This window comes from Vicia villosa, unplaced genomic scaffold (assembly GCF_029867415.1).
Source record: "Vicia villosa cultivar HV-30 ecotype Madison, WI unplaced genomic scaffold, Vvil1.0 ctg.000731F_1_1, whole genome shotgun sequence".
NCBI lineage: Eukaryota > Viridiplantae > Streptophyta > Magnoliopsida > Fabales > Fabaceae > Vicia > Vicia villosa.
In genome coordinates, this window is record NW_026705327.1 from 752,972 (window position 1) to 775,231 (window position 22,260).

Below are 22,260 nucleotides of genomic sequence, written 5' to 3' on the forward strand. Positions count from 1 at the left end.
TTCAAAGTTACAATAAAAGTTATATATATATATATATATATATATATATATATATATATATATATATATATATATATATATATATATATATATATATATATATATATATATATATATATATATATATATATATATATATATAGGGCATATCATATGAGAATGACATACTTATATGAGAATGTGAGAATGAATCTGAACCGTTGGATTTTAAAATAAATGGTGGAGATGATGAGTGAATCTTTTTTTTCTCTCTCCTGTATCTTGAAATAAATGAAGTAGGAGAGAGAAAAAAAAGATTCACTCATAATCTCCACCATTTATTTTAAAATCCAATGGTTCGGATTCATTCTCATATCCATTTATTTTAAAATCCAATGGTTCGGATTCATTCTCATATTCTCATATAAATATGTCATTCTCATATGATATGCCCTCTATATATATATATATATATATATATATATATATATATATATATATATATATAGGGCATATCATATGAGAATGACATATTTATATGAGAATGTGAGAATGAATCTGAATCATTGGATTTTAAAATAAATGGTGGAGATTATGAGTGAATCTTTTTTTCTCTCTCCAGTATCACGAAATAAATGAAGTAGGAGAGAGAAAAAAAAGATTCACTCATAATCTCCACCATTTATTTTAAAATCTAATGGTTCGGATTCATTCTCACATTCTCATATAAATATGTCATTCTCATATGATATATATATATATATATATATATATATATATATATATATATATATATATATATATATATATATATATATATATATATATATATATATATATATATATATATATATATATATATATATATATATATATATATATGGATAGGATCAAATGACACCAAGGTGTCAAAGTTTAATTTGACACCAAAATCTCAGCCGTCAAAAGAATTGATCTAACGGTGATACTAAATAGCCTATTTTTTAGGAGAAAAATATTTTTAAGGAGGCATGGAAATATGAGTTATTTCCATCTCCCAACTTGAGTCATTCTATTTTAGCCTTTTGTTTCAACACCTTCTCCTTAAATTCAGTCAGATGTATAAGATCTGTAGTACATCTTTGGACAACTTGAATCTCGTTTCTATTCATCAGATTCTAACTCAACTCATGGTGTGCCTTTGCCAACTCCTCCCTAGCCTTAATAATAGTCTGCTTCATAGTCATCATTGGTTTATACATTTGTCTCAAAATTGCCTGTAGCCTTTTCAATCTTCTGGGTGGAAATCTTCTCCATTTTTAAAAAAAATGGAGAGCACAAATACGAATGAATGTTTTCATTGTATATATGTCAAATTATGCAAAATATATGTCACACATTTCAATAATAAATACATTTGTACATAAATACTTCATTCTCCATTTCTTTTGAGAATAAGAAATATCAATAATAAATACATTTGTACATAAATACTTCATTCTCCATTTCTTTTGAGAATAAGAAATAGAGAGGATCTCAACTCTTTATTTACTGTATTATTTATTCATATCCAACAAGAGGAATCACGAAAAAAAAATTGCAATCATCAATACAAAAAGTAAATGCATCTGTGATCATTACTCATTAACAAACTGTAGTACAGATGCACTAACGACAAGATCAAGCAATATAAACACAAAAAGTGAATCCCTCTTTCTTTATGCAAGGGGGGGTACGAAAAGGACAACATTGACAACATTAGCCTCCATATGAGCAGATAAAATACATTTTTATCACAATATACACAACTGTTCCAATTGAAGGAAAATAAATAGGAAAACTGTTTAAGGAGGCAGAAAACCCAGGAAAAAAAACTCATGAAGCACCTTGGAAAGACAATCGATCTCGAAGAGTATCAAATATTGATGAACCTCCTGCATTTTGCGCAAACGTCAATTTCAAACGACCAAGCAATTCACCATCTTTTGCCTGTGAAGCAGCATCCGCAGCTTCCTTGGCCATGCCAATTCGAGCATATGACTGTCCAAAATAAGGAAGATATAAAACTGTCCACACTACACATGAGCAAAAGTATATTTAAATAAATAAAAACATCCCTCGCCCAGCCCCAAAAAGAACATTGTTTAACCTTCAATAAATTCCTACATCAGAGAAGCAGTAATGCTAAAAGTATTGATGGGATAAGTATTATGATAATCATGATCAAAGGTGCAGGGTCGAATATAGGCAGTACATAATATTTATAATGATAATCCTTGGATTAGTGCTTAATATGTAAAACAAGTGCTTGATTAATTTTTTTTTTGAGAATTTATTATTCTTTGAGCTGTGTTTTTTTTTTTGAAGTATTGGGCTTAAGTTTCTGCAATATTGTCAAATTTCAGCACATACCGTAGGCGTCATTACTGGAGAGACATGACTATTTATCAAAGATTTGCCTTCTTAATAGAGAAATTTTCATTTTATATGGAAAAAAAGTGAGGAAGTTTAGCCATAATCGATGGCTGAGATTATGATCACTGCATACAATATTTATTTAAACCTCAGACAATCAATAGTGTATCTATTCCTCTAAAGTGAGGTAGCCAAATCCATTTGAGAAGCAACTAGTTCAATTAAAAACATGAAGAGAAGAAAAAACAATAATAGAGAAGGTTATTGGTTGGTTATTATAAGCCTTTCAAAACTTTTAATTCTCAAAAACTTCAAAAAATAACAAATACATCAATTGAGATTTGAGACAAAGCTTAAAATACCTCAGCTTTTTCTCGAGGGTCTGCAAGTTTGGGGATATATTTAATAGCTTCTCCTTTTTCATCTGCCTCAATGCATGCCTCCACAAATGGCCTATAACCTATGGATGCCAGAACATGTAGGTAGTGGTTGTCAATATAATAAAAAGGAACCATAGTCAAGAAAAAAAAGGGAAACAACGACTACGACTACTACGTAATGAACATTAGAAGAATGAACCAATATTTCAGATATGCATCAGTTTCATTACTCATGGGAGTCTTGCTAAATAGTGCCTAAAAGATATAGCTTAAAGAGCATTTAATAGACTAAGCATTAAACCTAAAATCATTCTCATATTTTCAATACTTTCTACTTATATTTTCTCAACCAATGCCTTAAGGGAACTCCTTAGCATTCTCTTCTGCCATAGATATTCAAAATTGCAAAGTATATGCTGGAATTCTTAATTAAAAAAGTACTGCAACTCTTATTTGAAAATCGCCACACTTCGAATTAAGTACAAAAACTAATTTGATATACAACATAAAAAGAGTTGGAAATCAAATCTATACAGATGAAGCACCCATCTAAAACCAATATACAGAGCCATGTAGAGATCCTGAAGTAAGAAACTTATAGAGCAGGGACCTATGCAGTGCACGAGTTAATGATGTGTAAAAAAATTATTAGTGGGGTTATAAGTTATGGAAAAAAGAAAAGAAAAAAACAATGTCACAATTCTATGATTTTTTCTCATAAACAATAGTGGAATTTCTTAAATATCAGATTTTGCATGTTTACCACCCAAACAAATCCAATTGTTTAGTCAATATCTTAAATCAATTTGAATATTATTCACAAAACCCATTGAAAATTGGCTGGACAAAACACCACAAAATGTCCCCAAAACTACAGGAACTTGGCCTGAAGCTGGAGTTTTTGATTTTTTTGCATTTTATTTTATATCAATCTATAATATGGTTCAATGACCAAATCATTGAAATAAATTTTTCTTAATGTAACTAACGGTCAATGTGTTTTCATTTTTAAATTGTATGAATGGAGAATGTTTTGTAGCAACATATGATAACTTTGCGAGTATTAGATATCCACCTAAAACAATGACCAGTACTTATAACCAAGCCATTAAATTAAAGCCTTTCAATTTGACAAACTAGTGCTCACATTGGAGTTAAATAAAATTTAAAAGGAAGGATTTCGTTTGAAATTGAATGACTTCCTTCTGAATACCCCTAAAAATACACTAGCAGTATGAAACTTTACCTATTGGAGGTTTTTTCTCCTTTGAAAATTTTTCTAAAGCAGCCCAGTCCTTGATTGTGGCCAAAGCAAAAACCTTAAGCCAATACCATCTCTTCTCAGATACCTGTGGAAATAGAACCACAAAATTGTTTGCTCAGGAACTGATTTACATGAAGTAGAGGTCATAAAAAGAGGTCATGTTTTGTTCGTTTCATGTTGTTTTATCATCTTTTATACAAATCATTCATTCAAAGGCACGAAATGAGTCATTCTATCTCTTTAAAGAACCACAATCAAAGTTCAACTTAAGAGTTACCAACCTTAAATTCTGTTTTCACTTTTAGTGCAGCTCGATGATTTCCCAAGACAATACAAGTTCGGATTGTATCACTTATACTAGAATCCACAAAAATGGCCTGCTTTGTAGTCACTTCAAGTTCATGCTGGAGTCTGCAGTAGCAACAGAGGCATAAACTTCCCTTGACCGAAGACATGAATATTTAGTCAACAAGGATTTATAAATTTATTTAACAGCTAGTAACACAGTCTAAATGTTTCTGCAGAAATATATGAACATTAAAGCACATCAAAAGCCTGACAATTTAAATCATTCAAGATTTATTCTAAAGTCTAGCAATGTGAAAAAAAACTGATGATCACACCTTAAAAGTTTTGCATGCTCCTCAGCTGCCTTTGATTCAAAGGTATGTTCCTTGGTTTCGACAAAAAGATTATGTGCCTTCTCAATAAGTTTTATTCGAGGACCATGAAGTGGAGATCCCTTGCTTGCCATGGGATTTTTTTCAAGTTCCCATGATTCTTTCCAAAGAAGAAATGCCACATCCTGTATGCATTAACATCACATAATAAGTTCCAGTATTAAATTGGAAAGCATGAAAAGTTGCAGTTGAGCATATAAGAATTTGATTATTAGCAATATTTAAATCTAGCATAACCAGGGCTGGCAAAACATAAGTATGATTATAAACTTTCTGACAGTGTTGTAACTAGTAAATTATTGAAAACTGCAAGATGGAAACACTTGTAGACTAATGCCTAGCTTAAAGTAAAAACTATAATAGTGAGAAAAGGAAAAAAAAAAAGTATAATGTCATGATAAATAGTCAGATGACATGTGAGTAGATAAATTGTCCATTCCGCATCGCAAAAATTTTTTGAGATTGAATAAGAGGTTATCGATATTTTGTGTAAAACCATCCCCTTCAAGGAAATGCAACCGATGATATAAACTAGACATTTTCCTCATATATAATATTCCAAATCAGAAGTCATGCATATTATACAATTTATTGCAAACATAACATACTTGAATTTGCCCTGTTGATAAGAAGAAGTCCTTCAAAAATTCATGTTTATAGCACCTGAAAATTAGATATATTAATCAATGGCTGCATCATATTACTTCTCAATAAAACATGTTGGAAACTTCAAATCATGTGATTCTATTTTTATTATTTAAAAAAGGAACCATTTCGAGCTAGAAAACATGGACATAGATTAATAAATGGGATCGAAATTATATTGTAACCATTTCATTTCACCGATCTCTCCCTCTAATTTTAATATTTAAAGACATGCCTCCCAACTCACCTATACTTGAAATGTATGGATGAGATACATCCTCAATAAAACATTGTCAAGGGAGATTAAACAATCAACACCTAGGAAAGCCCAAAATACTAAACCGCAAATATTTAATAGTACTTTTGGTCCCTGCAAATATTTATTTTTATTTCATCCCCTATCGTTTAAGATTATCCTTTTTGTTAAGAAATGTGATTAGGTCTAACTCAACCCTACAAAACCGGCTAGTAGGGTGAGGATTGCCCCCACTTTTAAGGACATGTTCAGGCCATATATTGTCTGATGTGGGACTCTTAACACACCCCCTCACGCCCAGGACTAGACAACTAGAGCGTGAAAATAAATGGCGGGTGGCCCGATAGCAGAAACCATAATAGGTGGCCCACTAAACCTTAAACGAGGCTCTGATACCAGCTTTTGTACTTGATCGAGTAACAACTATTTACTTTTTTCTTTTTCATGAGATCAAATTTCCACCAATAAAAACACAATAATCCGATGTAGAGCGTTTATCACTTGCATCTCCTGCCCAATCGGCATCTGAATATCCAATGATATCAGTGTTGCCTCTATCACAAAAAACAAGCTCTTTTCCAGGTGATCCTTTGATTTACCTAAGGATTCAAATAACTGCATCCCAATGGTTGTCACAGGGAGAATTCAAGAACTGACTTACTACACTGACAGGGAAAGATATATCAGGTCTAGTCAAGGTGAGATAATTCAACTTTTCTACAATTCTCCGATATCTTCCTGGATCAGTGTATGGCTCCCCCTGATTAGGAAGAAGCTTTAACATTAGGATCCATAGGAGTGTCAACTGGTTTGCAATTTGTAAGACCTGTATCTTCCAAAATATCAAGAGCATACTTCCTCTGAGAGATAACAATACCCGACTTTGATTGAGCTACCTCAATTCATAGAAAGCAACGAAGAGGACCTAAATCCTTAGTCTGAAAACTTTGAAATAAGTGTTGTTTTAAAGCTTTGATACCCTCAAAATCATCACCTGTAATTACAATGTCATCCACATAAACCACTAGATAAATATATTTGTTGGAGGAGCATTTGGTGAAAACAGAGTGATGTGATTCGCACCAGTTCATCCCAAATTGTTGCAACACTTTACTAAATCTTCCAAACCATGCCCGAAGTGATTGTTTCAAGCCATACAAAGACTTGTGTAATTTACAAACCAGATTATACTCCCCCTGAGCAACAAACTCAGGAGGTTGCTCCATGTAAATCTCCTCTTCCAAGCCACCATGCAAGAATGCGTTCTTGATATCCAATTGACATAAAGGTCATTGTTTCATGGCAGCCATAGCTAGAAAGAGGCGAACAGATGCCATCTTCGCCACAAGAGAGAAAATATCACTATAATCTTGACCGGGGACTTGAGTGTATCCTTTTGCCACTAAGCGAGCTTTCAATCGATCTATCTACCCATCAGGAGCTACCTTAACATTAAATATCCACCTACAACCAAGAACAGATTTTCCAGGTGGGAGAGGAACAAGCTCCCGAGTATGATTAGATTCTAAAGCTGACATTTCATCAAGTATTGCATGTCTCCACCCTGGATGGGATAAAGCTTCCTGAATAGTTTTAGGAATGGAAACAGATGCAAGTGCAATAACAAAAGCACAATAGGTAGGAGATAACCGATGATAAGACACACAATTATAAATAGGGTAAGGGTTACGGGTTGAACGATTACCTTTTCGAATGGCAATGGGCAAGTTAGGCTTCATAGAATATTATGAACTAGCCAAAATGTAGTTGTGTCACTCTGGTGTGGGAAAATGCACACTTGTGTAGACATTTTTAATGATGTGGTCTTAACCATATCACATTATTTTTAACGGAGACTTTTCTTTATAAAATAATTTAGGTATTTTCTTCCTCTCCTCTCCCACTACCCTATATCCAAAACCAGAAAGACATAATTTAAACCAACTTGAAAAACTCCAAGGAAACAATTTCTCAGGTTGTGCAGGCGCTTGAAGCTATTAAGAAACTCTTCTCACAACATACAACAAAATCACAACAAGGGAGGAAGTTACACAATTAACAGTCCACAGGTAACACCGCTTATTTCATCGCCCACGTTAAGAAATATGTAACCCATGATTCCAACAGGGGATCCAGTTGCCAAAGAATATGTCTGTAACATCTTTCAATCTTAATTTCTTTGCAGCTTCTGCATCCACTAACCAATCACACCGTCATATACTTCACCTACTATAACAGGTGCATGCATTCCATGTGCTTTACCAATGCAGCAGGCAGAACAGAAATAGTCATGATTTTTATTACTAAAAGAGAGATTACAACTTTGTAGCACCAATCTTAAGGTGTTTATGTTGGGATGGCCTAACCTTAAATGTCATACATTGGATAAAGTAGGGGAAAGACTATCATAATTAACAGAAGGTACAACTTTAGGTAATGAATCTACAGACATAGCAGATTGAGTAGTTTTAGAGACATTGAGCAAGGGAAACTCATAAAGCCCATCTGAACCAACTTTACCATCCAGAAAGACAGCATTAGACACCTGACAGTTCACAAAGCATGTGTCAGCATTGAAAAAAAAGTAAACATAACGACAAAACTGACTGACACTTATGAGGTTCTTGGTGATTGAGGGAACATGTAATAAATTATTAAGTGTGAGAGGTGTGTGGTGGTGACTTTGAGAGAAAAATTTACTGGAACCAGCAGAGTTAATGAAGAGACCTTGTCCATTCCCAATGTAGATTTGTTCATGACCTTCAAAAGGTGTTACTTGTTGCAAGTTGCTAGCATCATTGGTGACATGATAAGAGGCACCTGAGTCAGGGTACCAAGAAGCAGCTGATGTAGAAGGAGAAGCATTAGCAATGAAGATGTTAGGGTCTGGATAGGCAGGTGTTGTTCTGGCTGGAGGAGCTGCAGGTATAGTCCACACATTTGCAGGGAATTGACTATAAGGCACTTGAGGTGTTTGCCAAGGTACTGCAGCATAGGGATTCCCATGGAATGGGGAAGGCTGAAGTTGTTGATTGTATCAGTGCCAGCAGTTGAGAGCTAAATGGTCAACTTTAGAGCATACTTGGCATTGGACACTGGAATTTTTGCCACCTCTGCCTCTTCCACCACAATCTCCCCTATTGAATCTACCACCTTTGAAACTGGAATACTCGAGTTCAGCATGAGAAGGAGCCATCTGTGAGTGAGAGGAGTCAGTGTTGCCAGACTGTTGAGTGTCAAGGGAAGGAGATTGTGGTGGAATATGTGTAAGATTAATGGAGATGGGATCAGGCACAGGTTGCTTATGGAATTTATTCAGAGGCGGCTCATGAGCAATTAAGAGGATTTCAACCTCATCTAAATCCATATCACCAAACCAAATTTACTCTTAACAACTGTAAGCATACTCACTAGGAAGTTCTTCAAGAATTACATCAATGTGATGAGAGTTTGGGATAGGATCTCCAATGGAGGCTAACGAATCCACAATCGTGCAAATTTGCAACAAGTAATCAGAAACCGACTGAGAATCCAGAGTTAGGGCACGCAATTCTACGCGAAATTGACGAGCACGTGCACGAGTTTGTTTCTGAAAGTAAGTGAATAATCGATCCCAGAATTGAATGGGAGCATCTAAGAACACAATTGATCCCAGAGTTGATGCGAATGGGAGCATCTAAGAACACGAGATACGATCTCACTCGAAAGCATCGACAGAAGCCAAGATAATAGCAATTGATCTTTCTGAAATCTAAGAACACGAGATAGGATCTCACTCGAAAGCGTCGACAGAAGCCAGGATAACAATAATTGATCTTTCTAAAGCCAAATCTATCGATCCCAGAGTTGAGTTGAATGGGAGCATCTAAGAACACAATTGATCCCAGAGTTGATGCGAATGGGAGCATCTAAGAACGCGAGATAGGATCTCACTCGAAAGCGTTGACAGAAGCCAGGATAATAGTAATTGATCTTTCTGAAGCCAAATCGAGTATGTAGGGTTGATTGGCAAGTGCTGCGACGTGACATGAGCGGAAGACGACGATCCCGATGGTGATGACGCCATGGATTGAATCTAACTAACTAATACCATGATAGAACTCATAGCAGAGTAGTTGAATTACAATAGGTAACAATTGCATTTATAGTAGCAACTGTGTGACCTGTTATAGCAGGTCACCTATTGCTAATACATTATTAGAGTTTGACCTAACTCATCCTTACAAAACCAGTTTAAACCGGTTGGTAAGGTGAGTGTCACTCTATATAAACTATTTTCAAGCTCCATGTCTAGCCAATGTAGGACTTATGATATTTCTAACACACCCCCTCATGCACAGCAATCTTTTGGGCTTGGTGCATGGATATTAATAGTGGGGCGGCCCATGGTCCGATTAATAGGCTCTGATACCATATTGGAGTTTGACATAAGTCATCTTTACAAAATCTGTTTAAACCGGTTGGTAAGGTAAGGAGTGTCACTCTATGTAAACTATTTTCAAGCTCTATGTCTAGCCAACGTGGGACTTAGGATATTTCCAACATAACACAATTCAGTTATAACTGAAATGAATGGTTCTACTTTGGGTTCTATCATGGTATCAATTAGTTAGATTCGATCCATGGCGCCGCCTACTCCATCGGAATCACCGTCGTCTTCCGCTCATGTCACGTCGCAGCACTCGCCGTCTATGGTGGCGGCTGGTGATTCGCGCCGATTACAGTTCTATCTCAAGATCGCGCACAAGCTCGATGAGAAAAACTTCCACCTCTGGCGTCAGCAAGTGGATCCTTACATCAATGCGCACAATCTCACAGATCTCTTCGTTTGCACTCGAATTCCTCCCAAATTTGTCAATGACGAAGCTCGTTATCAAGGTACGATCAACCCTACGTACTCGATCTGGCTTCAGAAAGATCAATTAATGTTATATTGGCTTCAATCAATGCTTTCTAGTGAAATTTTGTCTCGAGTCCTTGGATTATTTTTAGAAGCAAACTTGTGCACGTGCTCGTCAACTTCGTGTGGAATTGCGTGCCCTTACTCTTAACTCCCAATCTGTTTCTGATTACTAGTTGAAAATTTGCATGATTGTGGATTCCTTGGCCTCCATTGGAAATCATATTCCAAGCTTTCACCATATTGATGTAATTATGGAAGGACTTTATAGTGAGTTTGCTCTTGTAGTATCCGTTGTTCAAAGCAAATTTGGTGATATGGATTTGGATGAGGTTGAAATCCTCCTGATTGTTCATGAACTGCATCTGAATAAGTTCAAGAAGCAGCCTGTGTCTGATCTTGTTTGTCTCAACCTTACGATGTTGCACCACAGTCTCATTCCCCTGAAACTCCTCAGTTTGGCAGCATTGATTCCACTCCCTCACAGGTGGCTCCCTCTCATGCTGAAACTAAGTATTCCAGCTTCAGAGGTGGTAGATCCAATAAGGGAGGTCGTGGTGGTAAAGGCAGAGGTGGCAGAAACTCCAATATTCAGTGTCACAGATACAATCAGCAGTTTTAGCCTTCTTCATTCAAAGGCAATCCCTACAATACAGTCTCTTGGCAACCACCTCAAGTGTCTTATGGCAAATTTCCAGCTAATGTGTGGACCAAACCTGCAGCTCCTTAAACAAGGCCAGCAGTTACATATCCTTCTCCTTCATTGCAAATGCTGCTCCATCTGCCTCAACTGCCTCTTGGTACCCTGATTCAGGTGCCTCCTATCATGTCACCAATGATGCTTGTAACTTGCAGCAAGTTACACCTTTTGGGGGTCATGAACAAATTTACATAGGGAATGGACAAGGTTTAGTCGTCAACTCTGCTCGTTCTAATCAATTTCTCTCTCAAAATCACCCTCACACACCACTCAGACTTAATAATTTATTACATGTGTCATCTATCACCAAGAACCTCATAAGTGTCAGTCAGTTTTGTTGTGACGATCATGCTTATTTTCTTTTCACAACTAATACATGCTTTGTGAAATCTCAGGTGTCTAATGTCGTGTTGCTGGCTGGTAAAGTTGGTTCAGATGGGCTCTATGAGTTTCCACTGCTCAATGTCTCTAAAACTGCTAAGTCTCTAGATTCCTCAAATAAACTTGTACCTTCTGTTAATTTTGTTAGTCTTTCTCCTGCTTATCAAATGTATGGCATTTAAGACTAGCCCATCCCAACATAAACACCCTGACATTGGTGCTACAAAGTTGTAATATCTATTTCAGCAATAAAAATCATGATTATTTTTGTTCTGCTTGCTGCTGATAGCAAGGTTGTTAATCTCAGATAGTGGCGCATAGCGTCGGACCTAACAAATGCTATAGCGACATAGCGGATAGCGGGACGACCGCTATTGTGAACTTTTAAAATTCAAGGTAAATACTTAATATGAAAACATAAATACTAAAATAGATTCCAACAACATACATATATACTAAAAATAGGCTCCAACAACATACATATTGACTTAAAAACCAAAAGTTACAACATACATAAACCAAACATTATGACTCAAATTAGGAATGTACTCAAAATGACTAAATCAAATTCTAAACGTATACAAAATGATTAAGTCACATTCGTCTCCTCTACACTTCTAAGTTCTACCACATTAATATCATCTTGCTCATCACTTTATTCAATTTCAAACACTTCTTCCTCCACCTCCAACTCATCATCTCCATTGGACACTAATGTAGCAAGGTATTAAACTTAAACTTGCAGAAGATGATGGTGTCATGGTTCCTAAGTTGTGAATGGATGAGAAAAAGATGAATAGGTGAGGAGGAAAGTGAAAATAGGGTTGAGAAAGATTGATGTTTGTTGTGAAGAGAAGAGAAAACGTTGAACTTGTTGTGAAGAGAAGGAGAAAGAGAACTTGCTGCAAAAAGAAAAAGTGGTAGCGTGATGTGAAAACAGGGGAGAAGGAGAACGGCTGCTGATTTGAGTGAAGAGAGAATGTTAATGACCTAATGCCTCACTTTTAGATTTTATATTAGTGAAATAAAATGGGAAAATACAAATTTGCATCATCAGAATTCAAAAAATAAAATTTACAGTATTGACATCATCTTCACAATAGTGGTATGTAAAGCGCTACAAAACCGCTATTCCATCGCTACGCTTCCACAAATTGCGGCCGCTATTTCAGATAGCGGGTAGCAGCCCAAAAGCATCGCAGCGAGGTCCTCTACCGCTACGTTACACCGCTATAACGCATTATTGACAACCAAGGCAGATAGAACCCCTAAGTCTATTAATGTTGAGCCCAATACTGATATTGGGGTGGTTCCACCAAGGCCCATTATTTGGAAGGTATATTCTAGAAGAAAGAGATGAAGTGGGGGTAAGCAGTTCCAGGATGTGGATCCTTAGAGAAGTGGGGGTAGGTGGTTACAGAACGTGGGCTATTATGTAGTTTTGTTGGAATGACTATAAGTAAGCATGACTAGTGGGAGAGAGAGGACATGTATTTGGTAATTAGAGTAAGGAGAACACATTAAATTACTTTATTCAATAAATTACCACTTTCTATATTTTTTTTCTTGAGTTCCGATCATTGGTCCGACCTACCGGATTCATCGAGAGGAGTCGGTGAATTGTGATTAATGCCACCAAAAATGTCTGAGAGAGTGGATGAATTGGAGGATCGAGTTGCGTCAATGGAAGAAGCGTTTGACGCGAGAGTGTCGACATTGAAGGAAACGTTACGCCAAACGCTTGCTAATTTTCATCTCACCTTGGTGGAAGAATTCGCGAAGATTCGACGTGAGCCTGAAAAAACACTGTCACCGTTTGTTGTGGAGGAAACGGTGTCGGAGTATCGGATGGCTGTGAAGAAAATGGAACTACCATCGGTTTTAGGCTTGGCAAAGCCTAACTCGGCCCAGCCTATTTCCACCCCTACCTAGAGCTTTAAGGGTAGATACAGTTATGGTAGTAGTTGACATATTGACCAAGTATGCCCACTTCATACCTGTCAGTCACCCTTATACAGCTAAGTTAAGCAAATTGCAGAGGTATTCATACAAGGGGTAGTCAAATTACATGGTTTTCCCAGTTCCATAGTCTCTGATAGAGACAAGGTGTTCCTAAGTCATTTCTGGTCTGAATTGTGCAAAAAAGCAGGTATCAAACTGAAGTATAGCAGTGCATACCATCCACAGTCTGATGGGCAAACAGAGGTGGTTAATAGGTGCCTTGAAACTTATTTAAGGTGTATAACTGGGCTGAAACCAAAGCAGTGGCCCAAATGGCTAGCTTGGATTGAACATTGGTATAATACCAACTATCATGCTTCTTTGAGGACCACACCCTTTGAGGCCTTGTATGGAAGAACACCTCTTATGTTGGTAAGAGGAGACACTCCTTCATCAGCGGTAGATGAAGTTAATAGGCTGACTGCTGAGAGGAATGAGATATTGAAGGAGCTACAAGAACAATTGCTTAGAGCTCAAGATGTAATGAGGAGCCAAGCAAACAGACACAGAAGGGCTGTGGAATGAGGTAGGAGATATGGTGTTCTTAAAAATCCAGCCGTATAAAATGAAGAAATTAGTTAAAAGGTTAAACCATAAATTAAGTCCAAGATACTATGGTCCATATGAAGTAATTCAGAAGATTGGTGCAGTAGCTTATAAGTTGAAGCTGCCAAAGGACACTAGGGTACAACTTGTGTTCCATGTCTCTTTGCTTAAGAAGGCTGTCTCACCTTCTATGGAAATCCAACCTCTGCCAGCTTGCATCAATGAGGAATGGCATTTAGAACCAATCCCTAAGAAAATTCTGGAGTCTAGACAAAATGAACAAGGAGGAATAGAAGTATTGGTGAAATGGAAGGAGCTGCTTGAGTTTGAGAATTCCTGGGAATTAGTAGACAAGATCAAATCAGAATTTTCAGAATTTCTCCTTAAGGTCAAGGAGAATTTTGAAGGGGGGAGAATTGGTAGATTTAGAAAAGTGTACAAGAGGACACGCAAGAGAGAGAAAGAGAGGACAGCTGGCTAATAGGACAAACTTTGTTAGTACACCACATGGCAGGGCTAGGTGTCAAGCTGTGAGTGGAGATAGAATCCAAGGAATGGTAATAAATAGTGAGGAATGGTTAGTGTGTCAGTATGCAAGATTTGAGTACTGAATCCTAGGAGAGAATAGGCCCCTCGAAGCTGCCTTAGCTATTTTTCTTTCCTTTTCTGTTGGCTATTTTCAGTACTGCTCTTGTATCTACTAAATCCCATTTGAACTCTAGTAGAATATGCTTCAATAATCAAATAGTTTTCATTATTTCCTCGGTGTTATTTTTGTTTAAGCTGCATATACTAGATTGAACCTATCAGTCTGCCAATTTATGTCTCACCCTCTGGAAACGCATTGAGTTGTAGTCAAAAGAATACTAAGTACCTCAAAGGCATTATCCAATATGGCCTTCATCTTTCACCTCATGTTCCATCTCAGCCTCCCTCTCTTCAAGTCTTTTGTGCTGCAAACTAGGGTTCAGACCCAAATGATAGGAGAAGTACCTAAAGAGAAGCTATCTATTTTGGAGGGAACTTGGTTTCATGGTGGTCCAAGAAGCAACATGTAGTTGCTAGGTCCAGCACTGAAGCAGAATACAGAAGCTTAGCTCAGGCCACAGCTGATCTTCTGTGGCTTCAGACTCTATTAACTGAACTCTGTGTTCCTACTCAGCATCCAGTGGTTCTATGTGACAACCAGTCTGGAGTGATGCTAGCTTACAACCCCATCATGCACTCAAGGACAAAGCATATGGAAACTGATCTCTTTTTTGTGAGAGAAAGGGTCCTTGCAAAGCAAATCAGTGTTGCTCACATTCCCTGGTGTGGATCAGATTGCTGATGTGCTTACAAAACCTCTACCATCTACAAAGTTCCTGGAACTTAGGCACAAACTCAGGGTTGCTAGCAATAGCTCCCCATGAGTTTGTTAGGGGGTATGAGAGTATAGATGAGATATGTAGGTTATACTCTACATACACTTGTAATGACTGACATGTGTCAGGTTCAGCAGTAGGTGACCTGCTATAATAACAGAATTCAGTTATAACTGAAATGAATAGTTCTACTATGAGTTCTATCAATTTTAAATACTATTAATATAAATATTTACTTTTGAATTACTACTTAATATAAAAATATAAAATTATATATTCAATAATACCGGTCTAACCTCGGTCCGACCCGGTCCAATCTTTAAACCTTAAACCCATGAGTATACCGGTTTAATATCCGGTTCAGTTTTAATTACCTTGGTATTATTTTTTGTTTTAGGAGGATCTTTCTATTTTTGTTACAACTTTATGTATTACATCTAGCTACTCCCTCTAGATATTTCAGAGAATGGCTTAACAGAGATTCCTTTGGCCCGTGACATTGACAGGTGTCATTCCAGGTATGAGTAAATTAAATGACATCATTTTTTTCTAAAGTGTTTTTACAAATAAACTGGCAAGTAAAAACATGGACATATATAAAGCATGTTTTCTATCATTGAGCCAGTTTTTATAAAGGGCGTATCCAAAACCAAAAGTGAATAGGTAGCATTGATCTTAAGAAAATACTGTTCAGTGATCTCCTGAACTTCTACTTATATCATAATACACAACTCTTCCAGCGATTAGGTCAAAAGAAAACGTTTTTTATCATCGGCAGTTTCATTTATTCATTTTCTTACGAGTTAGCACTGATTCACTGAACCTTAATATTACATAACCATGACACACTGTCTTACCTTTTGAAAAATGGTTAAATGGAACATACCGTGCATAAGTTATAAATAAGTCGCGCGGTAATTGTCTGGCCTGTATGGTTCCAAAAAACTCCAATGGCTGCCTCTGTGTCATATAACAAGAATGTGTGAATGAGATACACGTGCTACTCCATATACATCACAAACCTTACAACATTTAAAATATAAAACTTTCCAGAGTCCAATACCTTTTGCCAAATATGAAAAAGTGTAAGGTAAACTAGGTCTGTATCACCACATTCAGTTGCCTTCATCAAGGCTGTATCTTCTTCTCCTATGCTCAACAGGAGAGGAACCTAAGCACGAAGTAATGAGAACAGTAATAAAATATCCCATCAAAAATCAGTCAGCAAATTGTGTGACTTGGGGAGGAGGGTGACAAGATTGAGACAGCATTAATTCTAAAAATATCCAAAATGACCGGAAAACCAGAATTCCACCTGTTTAGACGAAAGGGGTTCATGTTCAACAAGCGAGGCAGCTAACTTTCGGCGGCCATTTTTGTCTGCATGAGCAGCAACTGCTGCATAGGATATGCCTTTGCACAGTTTTAACTGAGAGTAAAAGAATGCAATTCAAGAGTAGTTGCATATACTAGGAAGATTGCAAAAAAGTTTGAAGTGGGGGAGAGGTACCTTGTCAAGCAGAATCTCTAGAAGAGTAGTATCAGGTATTGCCGATGACGCAGTTATCTTAGCACATGCCCAGTGCATTATCACTACCTCCTTCATAAAAGTAGTCAGGAAAAAGTTCAAATTTAGTAGAATACTCAAAGAAGATTGCTGATGTACTCACAAAATGAAGAGGTCAGTAATTAATAAAACAGAGAGAGTAAGACAATCAATCAATTGAATTGTAGCAATTCATTATACCATGCATTGTTTTCATGTAGCCTATTAATTTATTTGAACAACCAACAATATGTATCAATTGTTTGCCAATACCCATGGATGTACTGAACCCTATGAAACACAGATTTCGATAGGAAACGTGGCTAATGTCAACCATATAGAACATTGAGACATCGCATAAATATTTTCTATTGATGTGTTTGTGCCTATGATATATAATTAACATGAGAAAAATCTAAATTAAGAATTACGATTAACATATTAACCTTCTCAAAACAAATTTATGGTAATTATAATGACCCTCACAAAAAAGAGTACACAAACTAAGAGGAATCATTTACAATGCAATCCCTACATAATTCAAAGTTAAGAATATGGATCATGTCTTCTACAACAACTTGTAAATCCTATGATAATAAACCTAAAGAGATGATAAAAGGCATCAGTTTGATATTTATCTCAATAAGAGATCTAATATAAGTCGGGGGTGTTCAAAAAGTGTTTGACCAAGAGCAGGTGCTGACTCAGTCTCTTGGCACGTGTCTAACAGGTGTTCAAGCCAAGAATAGTTAGTTTTTAAAATTGCACACCTTTAAAAAGTGTCTGACACTTGTTCAGCGCATGTCTGAGGAAGTCTCGGCATTCAAAACGTGTCTGGCAGACTGGCACAGCCCTTTGGAGAAAGGCTTAGAAGGACTAGAAGCATGAACCTTTACACGTCCATAACCATAAAATATATGTTTTACTTTGGTGCATTTGGTTTGTGTGTGAATTTTTCACATTAATAAGTATTATTCTTTGGAAGAGCAGCTACTTTGTGATAAGATTAGGCAATTAGCTTCTACTTTGTATTAGCACATTCTCTTTTTAAAGAATTTTTCCTTGTATGTCAAAGAATTAGGTAGCATTCATGCTTTGTTGTTTGTATATCCTTTATATTTTAAGCAGGGCCTATTATCTTCCAAATTCTTTAATTTCATCTTCTCATTGTCTTAATGAATATCTGATTTTATAAAATAGGACAGCAAAATCCAGGAGTTGATAGGTAACTTAATGCACTTATTTCTCCTCGTAAAGGGGAATACTTCAAGAAAGTCAAGTCTCAATCTTGTATTTGATCAGATGGTGATACACAGTTACGAAAAAAAGTGCAAAAATATATAACATGTATACACTTACTTGATTCATTCCGAGATATTCCGATATCCGCAATGCAAGCAGATGTTGGTGAGCATTAATCAGTCGACCAATCAGGACAGACGGTGTAAGCAGCTGATAGTAATAAGCAAATTCAGTATAAGGTCAGCAAAGACAATATCAGCACTAAAGAGACAGGTATGCCTTAAAACCTTATATTGTTGAATACTAAGAGGAATGCCAATCTCAAGGCTGCGCACTGCATTCAAGACCCGCAGAATTTTACACATTTCTTGGATACGGTCACGATGAAAATTGCTGCCAAAGTCAACTGGATATCATTACCGAGAGCGAATATCAGAAAATATGTTTGCCAAACTTTCACTACTAAGAGTGTAATTAAGGCATCAAAACAATTTTTAAAACATTTTGGGCAGTATATCAAACTGAAAATCCAAATCAAGCTCACCTACAAAAGGCCTGCCCATAACTGGCAGCCCTTAGAAGAGTTTTTTGGCGTGAAACATCAAATTCATGACCTGCAGCGTCAACACATGCTTCAACAGCCTCGGGAAGAGAAGATTTTATCAATCTCAAATTTTCATCTGCCTGGGGAATGATAATAAGAAAATCAGACAGTCATCTACAAGTTGAACTGTTTGATGATGCCATTATTTAATTGCAAATAAAGACCTCTCGCATCAACCTAGTCCACATATAACAAATCACTTCTTTTTCCTTACTTTTATATCAAAAATATATTGTAAACAACCCTCAAAAGCTTGTTTCCTTCATCATTTTCCATTATGTAAAACTTAAATAGAGAAAATAAATTAGCCAGACTCAATCGGCCAAATTTATCTTTATTAATGGGTGTCATAGACATAGTTTATTTCTTACAGAAGTCCAATAAAGGCATATTACGATGTCAATACAAAGTAATGTTCAATATACCCAGTGCTCAGCAAGACATATTTGAGCATATAAGTAAGTTGTCTACTATAAAGTATAATCAAACCATAATCAGTTTACAATGCTACAGATTTAAAATTACAATATATAAGAATTTGAATGCACATTCCAATTTCCAACAAAAATCTGTTGTGTAAATATATGAAAATATAAAAGCGTTGTTGCTCAAGAGGGCATAATCTTGTTAATCTATATATTCATTAATTATAGGGTTACACCTAAATAATTAACATACAATCATTTTTGGTAAGAAGCAGGCTATCAGTGAATGACTCTCGTTCAGTTCCCTATTAAAATTTTATTTTTTTAAAATTATTAAGATGGAAGACAAAAAAAATTATAATTATTGACCAATGTAGAAGTTTTAGCCTATGGAGAATTATCACCAAGCTATGCAGACAAGAAATATTAATTTTAAGGTCTCTGCACTTCAAGCAAAATCACACAAACTCTGCAGTCTTTACCTACTCCATACCCTAAGTTTGTAGGCTAAAATTTTTATGTACATGACAATTTGAGAAACTCACTCGTCGGCGATGAGAAGATATCTGAATATAATCATACCCTAAGTTTGTAGGCTAAAATTTCTATGAACAAGACATACTTCAGCTGATACCTCAAAGTTCTTGATATTCAAACTCTATGTACAGTTATAACTTACGAAACATAAAAAATGATAAAGTCAGTCATGCAACAGTAAAAGAAGAGGAATGGAATCTCTACCTTAGCACTACGCCTATCGAAATGATCTAAGGCGTCATACAGCAAACCTGCAGGTGATGTACTGCCAATTGTGAAAATTGAAACTGTGGAGTCAGGAACCCGTTGTAGAAATTCCATACTAGTGTTGGACAATATCCTCACTCCATCAGACTCAGGAATAAGAATTATCGGTTCATCATAAAGGTAGGCAACTGGTTCTCCATCAGGACCCATCATTAAAAGCATATCATCCCAGTAAAGAAGCACAGCATCCATTCCACACCAAGCAATCTGCTCCGGAGGAAGAGCTGACTGCACATATGAAAACAATAGGCTGACCGCAAATAGAGCATATATAGATCATAAACAATTATGGTACAGATCATAAACAACTATGGATGTCTCTATCAAGTTTAGATACAGCCTTTTCATTTTGTCATAGAGACATGATGTACTAGCAGCATAACATATCATAATAACAATAAGTAAAATTGGGTGGCAATGGCAACTTCATATACAAACAGCAACCAACTGATTCACATGATATAAATTTAAAAGTATGCTACATGCCAACAAATACATTTCTTAAGCATTCACAAATCAAGACTTTTTAGCACATCCCTCAAATTCTACAAAATCCCATAATAACTTATTTCCTATGTAACACCGACACTTCCAATTAAAGGTGTGTCCGACACATATAGACGTCTGACACCAACACAACAAAGATATATGTGATTCCATTCAATCTGTTTTTCTTAAATTATTATTGGTACCTATTAGTTAATGAAAATATCATGCCTAGTGTCCACGTCTTTGTAAGTGTTTCATGGCCTATTTCACTGGCGAAATAACTAGATAACTATAAGACAGAATTTCAACTTTAAATTATCACTACTCATGTCTAAGGCCACAAAATCTGCAACGGTTCATAGTCCAAACAACACATAAATCACATTTCAATTTCCAAACCAATTTAAAACAGAATTCACGCACCTCGCACTCCCTCTCAATGATGACACCAGTCAAGTCCGACGTAGTAACAAGAAGCCGGCCATCATGAGTGAATGACGCAAGCCACTTGCCATCCCTTGACACCACCATCTTTTGCAAAGGGCCCCGAAGCATCTCGCCACCAAGACGCTGCACGCCATCCTCCTCAACAGCTAGCACCACAGCATCCTCCTCCTCACCACCATCACCAACTCCAAGCAAAACCTCAACGTTCCCAGACACCGTATACTGTGGCTCAATCACAGCCATACATCGCGGCGGTTCAGTTATACCAGGATCGGCTAGCTTAACCGCAATAGGGTTTTTGAAATCCGCGATGCAGACCAACTGATTCGCTTCAGTGATACAAACGACGCCGTTTCCCCAGAAAGCGCAATCAGCAACATTGCTTTCAAAACACTCTTTACCTAACGAGAGATTCGGTTCGATGAGGTTAGCATGAACATCGTAGCGGTAAACCGTACCGTCTTGAACGATGCACACGAGTGTATGGTCATCGGTCCACGACATTCCGATTAGACGACCGCCGGGGTTACGCCAGACGGTGTCAGCGAGGGATTGGCCGGAGGAGGAAAATATACGGAGCTTGCGGAGGGCTGATTCGCCGTGAAGCTGAACGATCTTCGAGTCATCACGGATCACGGCCAGGGGACCTCCGAAAGGAGCAGCGGCGACCTTGTTGCGGGCGAGGTCCACGTTTCTCCAGCGTATTTCATAGAGTTGAGGCTTACGGTAATAACGGTTGTAGAGGAGCTGCCACTCCGCGGCTACCGAGACGCTTGCCATTGTGGAGAAGAATTTGGAACCTTCGAAAGGGAAAGTAGAAAACTTGTAACTTTTATGATCAAGGTGCAGCCAATTGATCTGGAGTATAATTAGTATAATAATTAGAATTATAAGACGATGAGAATAATTAAGATAAATATTCAACTCCTATGAACTCCCTAAAGAAAAAAAAAGTATGAACTAATTATATCTAATCTATAATCTACCTAAGAAAAGTTCATTGTTGCCCTCAACATGCTATGCGACATGTGTTCAATATAGGAACTTTTGATGTTACAAATACATAGATCTACCTTCTTTTTATTTTTTAGGATGATAATACATTTTTAGAGAGGTGGTATTTTTTAGGCAAAATATCCTTTTTGGTCCCATATGTTATCCTCGAGGTTCATTTTGGTCCCTTAATTTTAAAAAGTTTCATATTCGTCCCTTA

At 36.7% G+C, this 22,260-nt stretch overlaps 1 protein-coding gene across 1 annotated transcript; it reads right to left on the bottom strand.

The window, feature by feature from the left end:
* Nucleotides 1–979: 979 nt before the first annotated feature.
* On the bottom strand, nt 980–21,983 carry LOC131630738 (protein VACUOLELESS1-like). Its single transcript, XM_058901487.1, has 15 exons — nt 21,024–21,983; nt 20,049–20,339; nt 18,823–18,962; nt 18,566–18,671; nt 18,396–18,488; nt 17,001–17,090; nt 16,806–16,919; nt 16,554–16,661; nt 16,377–16,450; nt 5,306–5,360; nt 4,641–4,822; nt 4,299–4,428; nt 4,000–4,102; nt 2,736–2,833; nt 980–1,998 (listed from the first exon to the last, which is right to left on the bottom strand). The coding sequence occupies exons 1-15, from the start codon at nt 21,825–21,827 to the stop codon at nt 1,834–1,836; spliced, it is 2,553 nt and encodes an 850-aa protein (XP_058757470.1). The 5' UTR covers nt 21,828–21,983; the 3' UTR covers nt 980–1,833.
* Nucleotides 21,984–22,260: the final 277 nt, after the last annotated feature.